At 38.3% G+C, this 19,595-nt stretch overlaps 1 protein-coding gene across 1 annotated transcript in view; it reads left to right on the forward strand.

The window, feature by feature from the left end:
• Window positions 1-19,595, forward strand: part of USH2A (usherin) — a 511,874-nt gene that overhangs the window by 205,420 nt on the left and 286,859 nt on the right. The window contains exons 30-31 of the mRNA XM_067564962.1: window positions 9,796-9,909; window positions 15,269-15,430. Of these exons, the coding sequence (XP_067421063.1) occupies window positions 9,796-9,909; window positions 15,269-15,430 (276 nt within the window). The remainder of the gene's footprint in view (window positions 1-9,795; window positions 9,910-15,268; window positions 15,431-19,595) is intronic.

The raw sequence follows: 19,595 nt of genomic DNA on the forward strand, positions 1-19,595 counted from the left end.
TCTCTCCTTTTTGGAGAAATAATAAATAAGATTGTAGCAGAAAGTGCTGCTAAATCTAAGCACTCTGTTCCTTTTCCAATGAGTGCTTTCAGGAAAGAGTACAAACATGCCTCGAGGCACTCCTTTTGTCCCTCTGCCTCACAGAAGTACTAGAGGAAGAACAATATATATTCCAAGGTAAAGCATCTGGAGCCAGAGTTCAAGTGAAAAGCCCAAAGGTGGTCCTGCAGCCCTCAAGAGCCCGTCCTGAAAACAAACAGATATGCCTCCACCCAGAACTGAATCCAGGAGGCAGAATTGCCCACTTCTTGGAAGAATGGTTTATATTGACCACAAACGAATGAGTGAGAAAGATAATAAGTCAAGAATACTCCCACGAGCTATGGGCTCCACCTCACCCCTTCTTCGTCCAGTCCCCCATCTCCACTTATCTCACCAAGTGAAAATTGATCTGGAACAAAATCTCCCATCTCCTGTCATAGGAGTGATAGAAGGAATTCCCTCAGAAGAAAGAGTAGAACCCTGAGAACTTACCTTCTTCGTTATTCAGATGCATCTGGGGAGTGGGGGAGTCAGAGCCATTTTAGATTTCAATAGGCTCAGCAAGTGGATGAAGAAAACAAACTTCTGGATGGAGACCCTAGTTTCTACAGTATCATTCCTGTGTCAAGGGGGGTCTGGTAACCTCAAAGGACCTGGTGGATACATATCCCCACATCCCAATCTATTCGTGCCAATGCATATTTCTGGGATTTCAGAGAGAGGATCAAGAGGCGAGTGACAAAAATGAGCAAAGGGATGGAATGCAAGCCATATGAGCAAAGGCTGAAGGAACTGGATATGTTTAGTTTGGAAAAGAGGAAATTAAGCAGGGGAAGTGATAGCGGTCTTCAAATACTTGCAAGGCTGCCATAAAAAGATGGAGAAAAGTTGTTCTCTCTTGCCACAGAGGGAAGAACAAGGGGCAGTGAGTTCAAACTATAGCATAGCAGATTTAGATTAAATCTCAGGAAAAGCACTGTAACTGTAAGAACAGCAGCACAATGGAACAGACTGCCTAGGGAGGTTGTGGAATCTCCTTCCCTGGAGGCTTTCAAAAGGAGGCTGGATAGCCATGTGTCTTGGAAGATTTAGACACAACAAATCCTGCATCTTGGCAGGGGGTTAGACCAGATGACCCTTGCGGTCCCTCAGAGCCCTATGATTCTATGATAAACAACCAAGGAGGCAAAATGAGCATAGCTCTACATGCAAAAGTGATGACTATAATGGAATGGGCAGAAAAGACCCTGCTTTCCCTAAAGTGATACACATAAACAGAGAGCTGAATCAGAAAGTAGACTGGATCAGCAGACACATAGTCAACAAATCAGAATGGTACTTGAACCAGTAGGTTTTCAATCTGATCTCGATTCCATTTTCCCATGATTGATCTGTTTGTAAGTTGCAAAAAAACATCACAGAGCTGAAATACTTCACAAGAGAACCAGATCCCAAGTCCATGGGAACAGATGCCCTGTTGCACAGATAGCCACAAGGTCTGTTATATGCATTCCTTCCCTTCTCCCTCTCATAGGACAAGTAATCAAAAAATTAAGCGGGAACAAGAATTGGTGATTGTGAAAACTCCATTCTCTGATCTGATAAAGCTGAAACTGGAATTATCATTACAGTTGCCACCTAGACCAGACATTCCTTTCCAAGGCTGTCTTCAAGGCAAGTGTTACCAGCACATGCCTATCTTCCAAACTGATCAGGATTTTGCTCACATCCAGGTGAACCTCCACAATAAAAGCCTTTTCCTTCATCTGGACCAAATTCAGCCTTTGGTGCCAGAAGCATGGTGCTAATTGGAATTCCAGCCATCCTGAACTTTCTCCAAGAAGATGCGGATAAAGGTCTTCAGCCCAGCCCAGCCCAATCTTCCCTAAATAAGATCTTCCACTGGTGTTGTAGGCCCTAATCATTCACCCTTAAGATATTATGACTGCTATATCATTTTCTCTCTCCATTAAAACCAGTTTTCTGGTCAGCATGTTTCAGAGCTGGAGGGCTGTGCATGTTCCAGGATGACAAGGTGGTACTAAGAACTCTGGAGTTGTTTTTCCCCAACGTGAACTTGCCTTTCTGCACTTCACAGGAGTCCTTCCTTCATTCTGCCCAAAGCCACAGCACCTGTTTGAGAAACTGTGGCATACTTGAAATTTCACAAGAGCACTGAAAATCTACCTTAAACACACACGGTCCACAAGAAGGTCAGGTACCCTGTTTTTCTCCTTTCATCTGAAATGTCAAGGGCTCAGAGTCTCAAGGCGCTCTCTTGCTATATTGGTCAGACTATGCAGTGTTGAGGCTTACAAAATGTCAGGTGTTCCTATTCCAGAAGGAATCAGGGCATGTTCCATGAGATCCATGGCCACCTTGTGGGCTGAACAAGCACGTGTCTCCACTGCAGAGATGTGCAGAGCTGCATTGTGGTCGTTGGTTAACAACTTTATCAAACATTGCAAAGTGGACTTTGTCGTCCACAGAAGCCTCATAAGGAAGATACTCCAGATGATGGTTCAGTAATGGCCTTGCCTTTTTGGACAGTTTTCAATGGGAGGACTATCAATCTCTTTCCATTTACCTTTTCTTATCCCTCCTTACTCCTGTTCACTGCTTGCTACGTCCAATGTGTAACAGAATTATAAGAGACACTGGACTACAAAATGGAAAATATCTTACCCAATAATTTCCTTTCAGTTAGCAGTGTCTCCCACAGTTACTGTTACTGCCTGTCAAGAAAAACAGAAGCAGCTTTAATTACTAAATGGCAAAAATACTGTATCAAATAAGCTTATAGAGAACATTTAGTAGTCTTAATGCAATCTGCTTTTTTTTGGCTTTGTAACAGCTGTGGTTATGGTAGCTCACCCTTGAGATTTCACTGCTGCAAAACCATAGTGTTGAAATAGTGACCTGGGATGTGATGGAGAAAGACATTTGTTGCCTAATGATTTTTCTTCTCCAACTATCCATGATCGCCATTCCATCCTTCCCTCGATTATGCTTTTGTGATTACTTTAGACCTTTATGTTTTTTATGCTCTGTACATAAATATCCCATAAAAAGTTAGTCCAATTGTTCAATATAGTCAATCAAAGTCCTTAGAATGCATTTCAGCATTGGAAGGAATCTACCATAGGCTGTTCACAGAAGGGGAAATTAAGTCTTCTTGCTGTGAGCAATAGGTCTAATCTGTCTCCTCAAGCTTCAGAGCAAAGCAAAACCCATAGTTGGAATGGCAAGCCTGTGTATTTGGAAACCAACCATCAGGTAAGACACTTCTCTGTCTAATGCAATACCTCTAAAAGGCAGAGGGAACCTGTAAATCTTTGAGAGTTCTGTGCCATGTAGATTACTTTTCAATGCACCACAGGGAAGTTGGTTTCCCAGAGAACAGGTTCCAGGTCTTTTGTTCATTTGAACTTTGCTGCTTATGCAAATGATGTTTCAAGCATCAGTAAATCAGAAATGTAGTCAGACAAGCAGAAAAAGTGCTTTCCCTACTTCTTGTTTGTTAGTAAGTGCCATCATATTCTCAGGTCCCCATGTCTGTTACAACTCTGGCTATGTCTTGACTATGTCAAATTCACCACTATCAGATTGATTTATCCGGATCGATTGAGTGGAAGTGGAGACCCGCTCAATCGAACCGGAAATCAACACTATTAATCCATCTCTGCCAGGTGGAGTTACGCTGCATCAATGGGAGTGCATTGCCCATCGGCTCAGCAAACTGAAGACACCATGGTAAGCAGGAGTTAGGAAGTCGATGGGAGATACGCAAACTACTGTACATAACTTCCGTATCTCCTATTGACTGCTGATGAATTTGGCGGCAAGTGTGGACATAGGCTCTAAAACAGTCACACAAACATTAGGCCACTGTCTGACCATCAGTATTGTCACATAATACTACAAGTTAGTTAGTTACAATACCCATGACAGAATCTTAACCTTAACCATTTTATCATGATAAAACCCCAGTTATGGATACATGTATGGTCCTAACAATTAGAGCTGAGTGAATATCTGATATTTCAGTTCGCTGGTTTAAAAAAAAAAAAAAAAAGGCTAAAAATGTTGCGTTCAGATTTAATTCAAATAAAAAATTGCCCCCCCCCCCCCCAAAAAAAAACAAAAAAAACAAAAAAAAAAAATTGACAAAAATTTCATTTTGAACATTTTCTTCCAGGCATTTTTTAAATCAAAAGCAAAATAAATGATTCACAGGACAGCAGGGCAGGGAGAGGAGTTGGTCTTGGTGGTGCAATTTTATTTTGAATAAATAGTTTATTCACCAACAAATGCAATTTTGGTCAACCCCAAATTATTCATTAATTTGACATTAATTCACTGAATAGTTTTGGCTCAGTTTCTTTTGGGACTTAAGTGCCATTCACATAATGACCAAAGGAGGACTTAGCAGTGATGGTTTCTTTTAACCTGTAGCCCAGTGGTTAGGGCAGTCATCTAAGACCCTGTGTTCATTCCCCTTTCTGCCTGATGTGAAGAAGGGATTTGAACTTAGGTCTCCCATGATGAAGGAAAGTGCCCTACTGAGTGGGCTATGGGAAGGTTTGGTGCAGATCTTGCTCTTGAAGTTGTACTTTGTATCGATAGTGAGTCAGTGGAACACTTGATAAATACAATCTTTTTAAAAAAGATTATTTTATAACTTTTTCTTTTATAAATGTTACATAACCACTTGGGGGAGGATCAGTGTTGTTTCAGTTTTTTTTATAAGTGATTTAAATGCTTTAAAATGGGTCTTCACAAATTGGTACTGCAAGGGGAAAACAATGTAAAAATGTGGCACAGAAAGCAATTGAGATTTCTAAAGTAAACTGGAGAAATTACCCACTCAGCTCCCATTAATTTCATTGGGAGCTATATGTCTTAAATCCTTCAGTAGGCTTTGAAAACCTCATGCAGCACAAAAAGTGAAGGTAAAACATGTCAAAGGAGTATGACATAAATATGTCTGACAAAATTGTGCTAATGCAACCTTACAAAATGCTACTCGCATACTAGTCTAGGATGAATACATTTTTGGCAGGTAGGGAAAGTATCATTAGTGTTTGTATTATCATAACAGTAAAGGCAAATAGATTTTGTTGCCTGGGTTGGTGATTTTTTTTCTGACTATATTGCAAAGCTCCTTTACTGAATTTAATTTTAAAACTCAGGCCTCCATCAGGTCATTTAACCAGTCCATTACTCTGAATAAAATATACATAAATATCCATGAAGTAAGTGTGGATTCCCATCTCTGAAGATCTGTGCCTGCTTAGAGAAACACCTTTCTGGAATGAACTGCAAGAGTCTGGAACGCTGCTTTGACAAAAACTCTTCATTTAAAAGGTGGCAACATTAAAATGTTGTAATTACACTGAATTTATTTTCTAATTTTGCTGAGCAGGGCAATGACCCATATGCTTCAGTGGCAATGCACCTGCGTCCTCCATTTGGAATTATGCACCCATTTCACTGCATCCTGCGGGGAGGCGTTAAGTGATAGTACTTCCCATTTTAGACATAGCCAATCTGCATCCTGCTCTTCATTCCTGGCAGCAGGCACAAGTCGAAGCTGGAGTTGCATCTCTTATTTACCGTGGCGAGACTGGGAGTATTTCATTTGAACTCTTTCAGGAGAAATTCAGTGTGTTCTCTTAATAGTTAATCAAACCCCCTGTGTTTTATAGAGAGACAAATAGAAAAACTGGCTATCTAATCTTCTCAGGTACTATATGTTTTACAGCAATCAATGGGTTAGATGCAAAACTGACGCTGTTATCCTACGCAACCTCCATTTTACCATAAATTTATTGTGGACTCTTTTCTGCTGTTCATTTCCATGCTTGTTTCCCCCATTTCAGATAATGTGAGAATAAACCTCATGGTTTTTCTCCATAAACAGTGACTAAATCCCAGCTTTAAATATTACAAATAATTTATAAAAATCATTTTTATAGAAGTATAGAAAATCAGATACTAGTTCTGCATACCAAATGGTCTTAATGTTCTAGGTGTGGGATTCCAGATCTGTTAGACTGTTAACTTTACATACATATTGAACAAATGACATTATTCAGTTTCATGAGGTCACTGCGTCAAAATGTCTGTGTTAGGACTTTAATTTATTTCCTGAGGTTCCTTTTAGTGGGCAGAAAGAGTGGTGCATTGGATTGATTTACTGTCTGTAATCCACCATGTGGATTTTAAGGCTTGGAACTTATTCTGTGATGTAAATTTAAAACCTGGAAGAATTCAACTGCACTTCAATAGCTGAACAAGACTAGGGATCTCGTAACTCAAATGTAGAGAGGTTGACTCTATTGCAAAGGTGATGTTCTCTAATTTCAAGCAGCTTTGACTGTGCCACTTCCTCAGCATCCCATTCTACCCACTGGTTTATCCATACCGCTCCTGTAGACTTTAATGGGAGTTATGTATGAATATCTGAGGGCAGAATTTTGCATTGTGTTAGCATCGCGTCTTGATGCAGCCACATGAACTATCTACCTGGATGTCAATTATTGCCTTTTAGAGGCAACTGGTATGATAGTGTACAAATTAAGGATTAAGAAACTATTTAAAAGCCCATCTACCATCTTCGGATGGGTCTCAGGGCAGTTTTATAACAACATTACATAATTTACTTTGCTCTGGTACAAATAAATTCATGTGTATCAACGATGAGCTTTGTTATGGGACTGCTGACTTTGTACTCTGGGATAGGCAGGCACTGGGTGTAAATTTCAATAGCTGACTAAAAGTGCAAAGGGAATGAGTGGGTAATGAGAGAAGAGCAGCCTGTTCTTTAATTGAATTAAAAGCCGAGTGACACCAAAGCAGACACCTGTCCAATTACAGACAGGCCAAGGTGTTTACCATTGCTGTACAAGCGATTTGAAGATGACAGCAATCTTTCCGCCCACAGATTAACATAATGAAGGAGAACAGATTACAGCGGATGCTGGCCAAATAGCTTGCTTGGCAGCTGAGAAAAAAGTAGTTTGTTGAAGTATGTAAATAAAAATTGTACTTTCCATTGCCTACCTATTCAGTACATCTGCTTCCTTGTTGCTGGAAAAATACTGTACATGTATGTGGAAAGGAAAGGAGTGAATTATAAGATATCAAAATAGAATTTCTCTAAGTTTTGCTGAAGAAACAAACAAGATTTTCAAAAAGAATTACTTTTAGAAGCCCTCTGTCCTTCACATCCCTATCAGATGATTCAATATGTAAAATCTAATGCAGTGCATGTAAAATCTTTCCATTTTGTCAAAATAAATAATAAAAATTCCTCCAGTGCTGTGGGCATCTTTCTGGATGAACTGTTGCTGCTGTTGGAATCTGAAACCATTGGAGATCACACAGAATGTCTCCCAACAAGAAATGCAAGGAGCATTAACTCTCTATCTCATAAGGTGAACAAGCTATGGCTGCTAAATGTATAAATAAAACTAAATTGCATACAAAACCACAGCAGAATATATGAATGTGAAAAAGGCACTTGCTGTGTAACAAAATATTCCCTGCCACAATTCGCTCAGCAGAGAACATGCAAATGTCACATTTAGATGCATTGGTTCATGCACCTATTTTATTGGCTTAAGGTAATTCAAACTGTGGGGTTTTGTTTTCCTCTTTACCACCCCTCTAATCCCTGCCCCCCCCCCACACACCAACTAGGTATGGAGAGTTGGGCTGTGTCCATGTTAAGAATTAATGCAAAATGCATAAGTGCTTAGCAGAGAGATTCCCTGGAGATGCTGGTGCCAAGTAGTTTAATATAGATGCCAGCACTCATGCATTACATGGGATGCTAAAACTTTAAAAACATCAATAATGCCTACTCTATGCTTATTCAAGGTGCTTTCAAATTGCTATCTTCCATCACTGAAAGATTACAGGCAAAGTTTGTTGGTATTGCTACTTTACCTTCAGTGTATCTGCTGTAGCATTTACATTAGATGCAGAGGTGGCAGTGCAGCTTTCCAGAATTAAGAAGTATAATGATAGAGGAATGGTATTGATGTTTCACCATTTTTACTCTTAAGTGGAACTGCATTGAAGCCACTGGAGTCACCCATGATTAACCCTGTTGTAAGGGAGAGTAGAATCAGGCCCTTGAAGAGACAAATTAAAAGATCTTGCAGATACCACACTTCCAGGATTTTTCAGTCAAGTACAAGAATAGTAGACCAAGCATCTCCATTTCAATGATAGGCTGGTCTGGAAAATTGTAGGGTCTTCAAGCTTCTTAGCAAATACTCGGAGAATACATTGACTCACTTTGGATTGTCACCTTGTAAGGTGTCAAAGGCACAGCGAGGTCCCACCTGTGCACATCAGAGCAAAGCTGCACCAATTTTGACATTTACTTTGTTGTCCTGCACAAGAGAGAGGGAAAATTTCTCCACTGACTGATAATGGTTGGGACTGCTACTTACTTCCACCTCCAAGTATGCACGTTATCCCAAAGGGGACAGGAGGGGAAGGAGGCAGAGTCCTGGCATTCTCATTGCACTCAAGAGATCTTAGGGCAAGCTCTTTACCTTTGTATTTTCCAATTAAATATAACTTTCTAGTTTCCTAATACCAGATCTTTCCCAAGTCGCTCATGGAGTGGAACAGCTTTGTATCACCCCAATGCAGGCCAGTGCCTAAATAGCACAATATGACCCATAAAGTGAAATTCTACACTTGGAAGCCAGTATATACGTAGTGGAGGTCAGAATATGACCCACATTGAAAATCGGCAAGAGTCTGCTTTCCTTTTTATTTTTAATATTTCTTGAAGTTCCATTTCACAGTATTTTATTTCACCTGCTTTGAAATGGGACCTGCTAATGCTTTGACCAATTTATTAAACATTTGTTCACTTTCACTGTGGTACCGCTATAATTTCCAATTTAATATAATTGTGTGATTTCCGATAGCAATACTCCTCACTGAATTGTTACACTTATACACCATCCCTCTGTTTTTTGAGTACTAGAATGACCATTTTTTTCAGGATTGTGTCCAGGAATGAAATCAAATTGGTATCACACATGGCTGATTTATAGGAAGATGCTAGCCACCTCTCTTCACTAAAACTAATAGGTCCTGAAAAAGTTAAAGTACTCAGATCTTTCCTTGTTGAATCCTTGGGTACTGTGTCAACTGAGTTCCATTATGGGGTGGTGTATTAACAGGGGGATTATACAATGCTGCTGAAGTAATGGAACTCAGATGGTATGTTTCATATAATACGGGAGCTTGATACCTTGGATTAAAATGGGAAACTTTGTAGAACAGTGTTAATGCCTGAGAGAAACCTCTTTTGTTTTAGGAGAGAGGTTAGAAATTCCTTAGGAAAAACAAAATTTAGCAGTAAAATAATTTGGTGGGGAAAGGGATGAAGAAAAGCTGAGTCAATGGTCATATGTATTTAAGATAAGCTGCTGAAATCTTGAAATAATTTATAGTTTAAAAAGAATAATGGGAAGATTCTGGCTGCACAATGTAAGCGTGTTGTTTGACTAAAACACTATTTATTTTTAAAAAGCAGAAACTATTCCACACTATGGGGAACTAGAAATGCAAGTTTTAATCCTTTGTCCTTTCCTCCTGTACTCTTGAAAGGATATCATTTTATGTATTGCGGGATACATTTAATTATTGCCTTGTGCCTGTATGTGGACATACATGGGACAGCATACTGTACATATGTAACATTAGTTTCTTCTGTTGTAGGCATGTTGACAGGCTTGCAGCCCTTCACAAACTATGGTGTAACCCTAACTGCTTGCACTTTGGCTGGCTGTGCTGAGAGCTCACATGCATTGAACATCTCCACTCCACAAGAAGGTAAAGTAATTTCAAAGGTCTTGACTTCCACATTTCAGTCATGAATAATAAAATAGGAGAAGAGCTAAATGCTGCAAAGCCATTTGCTGGAAAACCCCAACCTAATTTGATGACAAAGTGCATTGCCAGAGCATAATTGCTCCATTTTGGGGGGGGGGGGGGGGTGTGTGTGCGAAAATGAATCAAACTCCATACCCTTTAATGACATGCATCTTTAATAGCTGTAATGCAGATTAATGGGCTTTTTAATTGCTGTTACATTGTTCATGCAAGAGCCTTGTCATTAATATGAAGCATCTGAAAGATTAATGAAAGCTTCCTCATTTTACTATGGCTCAGAAGTAAATCTAGAGACAGTCTGACTAAAAAGAATTGATTGTATGGCACAGTATGAAATTGAGAATCAAACGGTTGATTTCCATGGTCTCTTTTAACTGCTAAACACTAGCATAGGCAACAATTATTTTAGTAAGAAGAAGCCTCCAAACGCCAATTGAGCCATTTATTAATCACTGCTCAGTTTTCTGCTGCTTTTCTTAACTCTTACACATTTTTTGTTGTACTTGAAACTTAAAATTTGCAAGCATAAATTAATGTTTTTAAAGCTTGCATTAAGATCTAGAGCAGCAAAAAAAGAAAATATATTACAATTCTGGCTTTAGAAATCAGCTCAATAACTACTGTGCATCAATTACTAGAGGAACTGTTCCCAAAAGATCTGAAGCATATGTAATTCCTATCTCACTTAAACATAAGATTGGGGTCAAATTCATCTCACAGTTACATCAGTCTAATGCCAGAGTTATCCACTTGAAATCAGCAGTTACTCCAGATTTCTGCCAGTATAATTTGATAAGATATAAAACAGTATTTAGTCTTCCATGGGGTGAAACAATTTTAAAACTCATCTTTTAAAAAAAAAAATCCCATCTGGTGTGCTGTGTTTTTAAAAAGTTAATGTAGGCTTGTCTTTGTTTTTTATCATCTTTTTTTTTTTAAATAAGTTAAATAAAAAATAGTGATACAGTGCTAACATGCAATTAAATTTCAGCATAAATTGGTGTGAATTAGAAGTAAATCTGAAGAATCAAAACTTCCCCACTTCTAATGAGTTAAAACTAGACATGGTTATGAGCCACAGAGTTTTGATCAGCTCTAAACTTATCCCAAAGCCCCAGCTCTTTGTAAGGATGGGTGAATTAGTATGGGAAAAAAGAATCCTTTACCCTTCTGAAGATCACATGCTTTTCTAGAACCTGCTTTTAGCTAAATGGTCATTTTTCAGAATGCAGAGAGGTAACTAGTGGTGTCCACCAGAGATCTGTACCAGGACCAATGCTGTTCAGCATATTAATAAATGATTTGGAAAAAGGAGTAAACAGTGAGGTGGCAAAATTTTCAGACTATCCAAAATTATTCAAGATAGTTAAGTCCAAGATGACTGAGGAGTTACAAAGAGATCTCAGAAAACTGAGTGACTGCGCAACAAAATGACAGATGAAATTCAATGTTGAAAAATGCAAAGTAATGCACATTGGAAAATATAATCCCAACTATACATACAAAATGATGGGGTCTAAATTAGCTGTTGCCTCTCAAGAAAGAGATCTGAAAGTCATTGTGGATAGTTCTCTGAAAACATCCACTCAATGTGGAGTAGTAGTCAAAACAGCTAATAGAATGCTAGGACCCATTATGAAAGGGATAGATAATAGGACAAAAAATATCATAACACCCATATATAAATCTATGGTACTCCCACACTTTGAATACTGCATGCATTTCTGGTCACACCATCTCAGAAAAGATATATAAGAATTGGAAAAGGTACTGGGAAAGGCAACAAAAATGATTAGGGGAATGGAGCAGCTTCTATGTGAAGAGAAATTAAAAAGACTGGGATTTTTCATATTGGAAGAAGGACAAAGGGGGGGGTATGAGAGAAGTCTGTAAAATCATGAATGGTGCGGAGAAAGTGAAGAAGCAAGTGTTATTTACCCCTTCACGTAACATAGGAAACCAGGGGTTACCCAATGAAATTAATAGGCACCATGTTTAAAACCATAAGGAAGTATTTCTTCACACAACACACAGTCAACCTGTGGAACTCATTGCCATGTGATGTTGTTAAGGCCAAAAGTATAACTGGGTTAAAAAAGAATTAGGTAAATTAATGAAGGATAGGTCAATCAATGGCTATTAGCCAAAATGGTCAGTGATGCAACCCCATGCTCTGGGTGTCCTAAGCCTCTAACTGCCAGAAGCTGGAGAGTTCAATTGATAATTGTCCTGTTCTGTTCATTCCCTTTGAAGCATCTGGCATTGGCCACTATCAGAAGACAGGATACTGGGCTAGATGCACCATTGGTCTGACCCAGTATGGCTGTTTTTAAGTTCTAAAGGCAAAAATCTGCCATCAAATACTTGCCTAGAACTCCCATTGACTTCAATGGAGTTGCTCTCTGTAATTAAGGATACAATATGCCCTTAAACATTTCATTTTTGAAAATTTCAAATATCTTTTTCCCTTTCTGATTTTCAACCATCCCAGAACTATCCTGAGAAAGGTCATTCTTCTGAGATTTTGCAGAATCAAAAAGTTTCTCAAAGCTTTTGGTAAGCATTAAACTGAACCAAATCCAAATAAGGAGGGTGGTATTTTTAAAAGCACTCAGTGTTGTTCCAACTCCGCTCCCCTTGAGGTCTCTGGGGGTTTTACTGGAAACTTCAAGTGAAGCAGAGTTAGGCCAATTCTGAGAGCGTTTGAAAATCTCACCCTAAACTTTTTGATGTTTCCCCATCACTATGTCATAGTCAGCTAGACTAGAGATGAGTGGAGAGTGAGGTGACTTCACCATGAGAAAAAATATTCTCTTTTTCTTCCATTGCTCTTATTCAGAAGACACATGAATCAGCTGGTGATGTCCCAGGGACAGTCACCAAATTTGATTACATATGATGGAACTTCCAATTGCCTGCAGGCTAAACGTTTACAATGAAAGAAACTTTTACCAAAATAGGCTTGTTAGGCTTATCCTGAGGTGGTTTGCCACCTGCAATTATTTGAGCATTATTTTTATGTGAATACTTTAATAACTATTAAAAGTACCAATCCAATTCTAAATCCTTAAATCCAATTATAGTCTCTTAGGATGTTGTAAATACACTAACTGATATTTTAGTGAATTGATAACTTAATACTCTGGTGGCATTATCAATGAAAATGTCATTATTTGTGGACTTCCTCTGAAAAGCAAATTGTTAATGGAGCCAATGGTATGCATAAGGAAATCCATTATTATCATCATATATTTGCTTTATTGCATATTACAATTTTCCTTAAAATCATTCATCTTATTTGCTCAGCTTAGTAAATGTACTGGCTAATATAGGAATTCCAGATGTGATTCAGAAAAAAATGCCCATTTCTGCCAATATACTTTCACATGGAGAAGGTTTACATAAGAATAGTTTTTTCCCCTCCACACACAAATTAGATGAGGCCATGGGAAACGTGTTTTGTCTCTCAGGATAGGACATAAAGTCAATGTGTGGAGTTTCTATTTTGGGGTATTTTGTTGCATTCTTATAGTAACAGTAAATTGATACAGAAGATAGACATCATATCACATTTTCCAGCTGTCCCTCTTTTTCTATTGAAACATTAAAACATATTGCCAGCCAGTGCTTGTTACTGTTTTAAATTGCCAACATAGTGCTTGTAAATTACCAGATATTCCTGCCATGATAAGACCCCAGTTCTGCCACCCTTATGATATTCAAAGGGATTGCAGAGTTATGGTATAACTCACTGTAAAGAAGGCAGAACTGGGCTTTTGAGAGTTTGTCTATTAAGGCTATGGCAGTGAGCCTCCCAGCCCAAGTTGAGAGACTTGCGCTAGCATTCTAGAAATAGCTGTGTGGATAGCTCTTGGAAGTTGCAGCTTTGGCTGGAGCTTGGGCTTGGAAGCCTAGGGAGGTGCGTGAGCTTCAGAGTCTGTGCTCCAGCACAAGCCACAACTTTGAAGAGCTATCCACACAGCTGTTTCTAGAATGCTAGCGCAAGTCTCTCAACTTGAAGAGAGCTATCTTTGAAGAGCTATCCACACAGCTATTTTAGAGTGCTAGTGCAAGCACTGGAAACCCAAATCTGTCAACCTGAACTACTTACTACCTTGAGCTGTGTAGGCATACCCAAGACTACTAGCCATTATTAGTCTCTAGTTTATTACACACAAAAACAATTATGTTAAAAGAACATTATTACTATGGCAAAGTCAAAGTTAGGAAATACCAGAGTTAAAGTTACAAGTGCATAATAGTATAATAATATCTACATCTGTGATTTAGTAAAAAAAAGATCAATTTCCAGAGCAAGATACAAAGTCAAGGGAAGAGGGATTAAAGCTCCTGGTCAGGTAGTTAGTTTTAATAAAAAATGTCACAAATATCTGAGGTCAAAATTTTCATACTTGAATGCTTAAAGATAGGCACATAAAACCCTATTTAGGCATTTAAACAGTGGCTTGATTTTCAAAAGTGCCAAGTGTATAGCCTCCCTTTGAAATTCATGGAGACACAGGCACTGAGAATCTCTGAAAATAAGATTAATGTAGGTTTAGGTTTCTAACTTTAGACATTCAAGTATACAATTTTTGGTCCTAGTAACTAGTTTCTAACATCTTTGTTAAGACTGGTGATAGTTTTAGAAAATTATCTGGTGCTTGAACTGGCAACCAGTTCTATCACCTGTTCATGATAATTAGTTTCCTTCCTTCTTTCTTGCTATAAACTAGTTTGCTGACCAGATATATAAAAGATCCATTGCTCTAAACAATACATGTGGAATTTCCCAATATTGTCAGGAGACGTGGTGATGTGCACACACAAGATTTTCACAGAAGGAAAAGGTAAAAGGAACCAGAGATAAACCACCCAGTAGACCTAAACCATCACTGCTGATAAACATGCCAGGTTTCCCCCCTGACAAATTGTGAGGCATGCCTTCTTATTGGTAGCACAGTTTCAAAATGCAGTTGACATCTTGTAACCGCAAGATCCCCTAATGAATATATAATGTTAATCAAGCATACTTCTAATAGCAATCAATAACTAAAAGGTAAATAATCTGGAATATTACTATGTTACAATGGTTTCAGGTCTGTATACTTGATTTATAATTGTAAAAAAATTTGGGGGGGTTATATCTATAGAAATAGATATTTGGGTGGGTGGATGTGTATCTGTGTACCCCAAAACATTACATTATATAGGTGTACCCCAAAACATTCTCTCTCCCCTCTCTCTCTCTCTCTCTCTATATATATATATATATATATATATAAATAATTTTTTTCAGCCCCTGAAGATGTACAGCCACCTACAGCTATATCCTTCCCCACTTCTTTCCTACTGAGTTGGAGCCCTCCAAAGAAACCAAATGGCATTATATCACAGTATGCTTTATATATGGATGCTGTATCAATCTACACTGGAAATGGAACCAAATACATTATCAAAGGTAAGTTATATAATGGTGGCTCCTAAAACAGGTATGTCACAGTCATTGAGCTAATTGCACATCTAACCCTTTCTCATTGAGTGCACCCTCCTTCTCAGTTCTCAGGTCTGTAGCTGTCACCTGTGTTGGGGTGGAAGCATATGGTTCTTCTGCTCTCAGCATGTGTCATAGGCTGCCATCCCCAGGTCCTAACTGTGATTGCCTCAGCAGGCCTGATGTATCTTCAGAAACTGCAGTTCTGTTCCCTCTGGGAGCAATGTCACCAGTAACCAGTGACCACCCTTCTTAAAGCGAAGTATTTATTAGAACAAAAGAATTTAAGAGAAAAACAGATCTTATAACAATAAAACAGATTAGATGCATGTCAAATTTGTGAGGTATCTAACCATCTTCCACATGGTGATCCTGGAATACCTAACTTTCTATAGACTCCTCCACAGAATCTCTCTCTCTGTGACCATCTCTTTCCTTAACTCAAAAACCAGTACACTCAGTCCCTGCCTCAGGGAGTCTTTAAATCTTGTTCAGTCCTTTCCCTCTTTCACAGAAATCAAGTCACCTTTTAACTATTTATAGTCCTTTGATCCAGTAACTTCCAGCTTTGGCAAAATGAGGCGAGCAACTTGTTGGAAATATAAGATCCCCAAAGTTAGTAGTTTTCCCCATTGTCTTTCAAGTGTGTGCCTGGATGACCTTATCTATGTTGCCTTCCTGCATAGTCCCCATTGAATTGGAGCATTTGATAAATATTGCACTACCTCCAATATAATTTGTACAGTCTATCTCAATATCTAGGTTACATATCAGTATTAGATTATTACATAGCAGCTCCATGACTGTCATGGGCTATTTGTATTGATGTATACTCATCTGACATCTTACTTTCATTTTAACCTTTGTTTCATCAAGGTATCACAAATTAGTCATTCAGACTGCAATTATCATACACTAAAATAATTATCTGTGTAGCCTCAAGAAACAAAAGCAGTAGTCTAGTCCAGTCACAGATTTGTGAATGTTTGTAGATAGATTTTCAAATTGGAATCTATTCAGGATAGAGGGGTATCAGGGTCTTCCTTTCTATTTAATATAAGACTTTAACACTCAATGGCATTTCTGCATTTTGAGTTAGTACAAAACATTTTTTAAAATGTATAGTTCAATTTTTTTGCCTTGCACAGGCCATAAGCTACTAGTGTGGTGGGTCAGTTCTGACACTGAAAAATGAATACAGTTAGAGAGCCTCCTGAAGGCTGTTGATGTTCACTATAATAAATAGCGCACACTTTAAGTCAAACTTTTTCATTCTGTATTCAAAAGTAATGGATTTTTTGTAACCATAGTAACCTCGTTGTATTTCTGGGTAAATACATGAGGAATATACATTCTGGTTTTATTTTTGAATATAAACTACCACATTATGTATTACTAATAATATGAAAAATAGGATATAGGTTAGCATAATGACAGCTTCAACTAGTGTGCATTTTTCTTCTGTAAAAATAAATATTTATAAAAAATATAGGTTCAGTTCCACCCCCTGCCCCCCTCCAGTTTTCCGGGATATTTGTAGTTCTATTTATCTTTTTTTCAAGATCTCCGGTAATCTCCTATTGCTGTCCTATAACATTACTTTTAAAAATTTGGTAGCAGAAATACATGTGTTATTACAAGGGTTGTGCTCTGCCCCGTAGCATGTGCGCACAAAAAGGTTATGAATTGAAGAGGGGTAAAAAACATTTTTGAAATATGTTCAACATGCTAGTGGGTTTTTTTGATTTGTTTAAAAAAAAGCACATCAGATGACATCCTGACTAATAACTACTATCCAAGCTGTAATGAAGGGTTATCTTTTGAAACTGTAGCCAATATAATTTTTATAATTTTCTTACCAGAAATTAAGGGTAAGCTACTCTCAAAGGGGTCAGAATTTGGCTCATCATCCAAAATGCTGGATCTGAGGCTTTTCCAGTCAGACCTGATTCTGTAAAACTGGCCCAAAGAATAAACTTTCAATGACATTTTTAATGCTCATTTTTGTGGTTATGTCTGGAAATAACGCAAGAGCCACCTTTCTCATGGTAATTTGGCATTTCTGTTTCTGCTCCTGGGCACAAACATTTATATGTACATTTCAGTACCTTAAGGTAAGTTGGGTTTCATTTTCTTTTGTGAAATGGGAAAAGGTTTGCAATTTTAGTCCTTGAATTTCATTACTGCAGAAAATACAATGATAGGTCTACTGGGAAACTCTCCATTTTCCCAGAGACAGCAGGATCTGGAATCACCAAAATGGGCCTAGCTGATTGCAGCTATGATAGATTAAAAGACATATTTCAGAGGGCAGGCCAACTTAGTTCACTGCCTCCAGCCTAGATAGGTCTTCTCTTCCATGCTGGAGCCACTACCATTCCCATTTAGTGCTGTTCAGTAAGATGCAGTTTCCTTCCAGTGGCGTCCCTTCTTCTCATCAAGAGTGCACCATGCTTGTAAATCTCTTCCTTTTTATTTGGTATTAGTTGCTAAATGGAAGGAGATGGATAATCTCCTAAATCAGAAGGTTGGGACTTGGGTCACTAGAAATCCAAGCCATTCTGACTCAGAACTATTCAGATTTCTAGCCCAGATTTATGATTGGCTCTAATTTTAATCAAAGAAATGTAATTTTTGTTGCTAGAGCAGAAGGGCCTTTGTTTCCTTACAGAGCCCACAATCTGCTCCTTTGTAGGCTGGAGGAGTCATTATAAAGCAGCACAAAGTAATCTTTCTTTTCCAAAGCCTAGATCTGTACGTTGATAAAATCAAAGGATTAAGAGCCAGGTTCTGGGATTCTCCACTATTGTGTGTCTGTCTGTCTCCTGCCTGTTTTGTTTGTTTTGTTTTTTCCTTTGAAGGTTAGTTCAGTTGGCTTCTACTGGTTTTTCAAAGGCCTATAATTTGGCCAAATTGGGTGGATTTTCCTAGAGACAGCAAAAGGAACCTCTCTGGCCCCATGGGAACACCCCTTGCCAGAGCATAGAGTCTCTAGAGTGTCTTAATGAAACTGTGGTAAGAATTTTTTCACAATAGCAATTTTTCTCTGTCATTCTCATAAACGGCTGACCTGTTTTGGCTAAAACATTTTTTCTTAAAAAATATCAGCTCAAGGCAGATGCTAAGCATGGAAAGTTTCAGCCAAAGTGGTTAAAGTTTGGCAAAGTTGTAAACAACTGAAAACTGTCTTATAATGAAAAGTGTCATGCAACCCATTGCTTATAATGTGCAAAGAAATAAAAATGAAGCACAAACTTTTCCAAGGAGATTGCTAGTGATGGCTGATTGTCAAAATCTGAGCATAAATTCTCCCTCCCATGTCATCTGAGAGGTGTCTACCTTTGTGAGAAAATTTTCTGGTAAAAGCCTGTAGTGAAAATAGTCCTCATTTCTGTAGTAAAACACATTTGATTATCTAACCTGGTGAAACCAAGAAAGGCATTACTTGTAGAAATCTATGACACAGTAATGTTTGTATTTCCATCTTTGTAGAGTGTAATCTCTGACTTGGGCACTGAGCACACTGAGAACGCAAAAGTCTCTGCATTTTCTCCAGTATTACATACTTGACACTGCTAACAAATTAGGTTCATTTAGTTTCTCTGGCTCTGATTGTGAATCTTTAAAAGAAAAATATTTCTATTAGTTCTATTTCTATCAGTTGTTTGAAACTGCTATTTTCTCTGCCACATAGTAAGAAAGAATAGAGTTTGCAATATTTCAGGAAAGGGACACCTCACCAAACAAGTCACAAGACCAAATCTTCAGCTAGCTCAATAGAGATGTGCCAATTTACAACAGCTGCAAACCTGGCTCACAGTTGCTGACTTTCTACAGCTAAATTGCAAATAATCTTTTTCTGGTGTCTGTGATATGCCACTTTTGATTATTTAGTTTTTCTGGAGTATATAACCAAGGGTAATCCTTAGAAAGAGAGAGAAAAAGTGAGCCTGTAGGAATAAATTACAGTTTGGCCTGCTCAAGTTGTTCTTAAACTTGAATGCTGAAAGGCAGATTTTCTAAGCCTAAACTTATCAGAGTTGGAGAAGAGAATGAGGAGACTTGTTAAATTCTATGATTAATAATAGAGATGAGGTGGGAGCGGCAGGTGTTCAACATCTCTGAAAATCAG

Source organism: Emydura macquarii, unplaced genomic scaffold (assembly GCF_026122565.2).
Source record: "Emydura macquarii macquarii isolate MOO-44397 ecotype Brisbane River unplaced genomic scaffold, CSIRO-AGI_Emac_v2 contig_2676, whole genome shotgun sequence".
NCBI lineage: Eukaryota > Metazoa > Chordata > Testudines > Chelidae > Emydura > Emydura macquarii.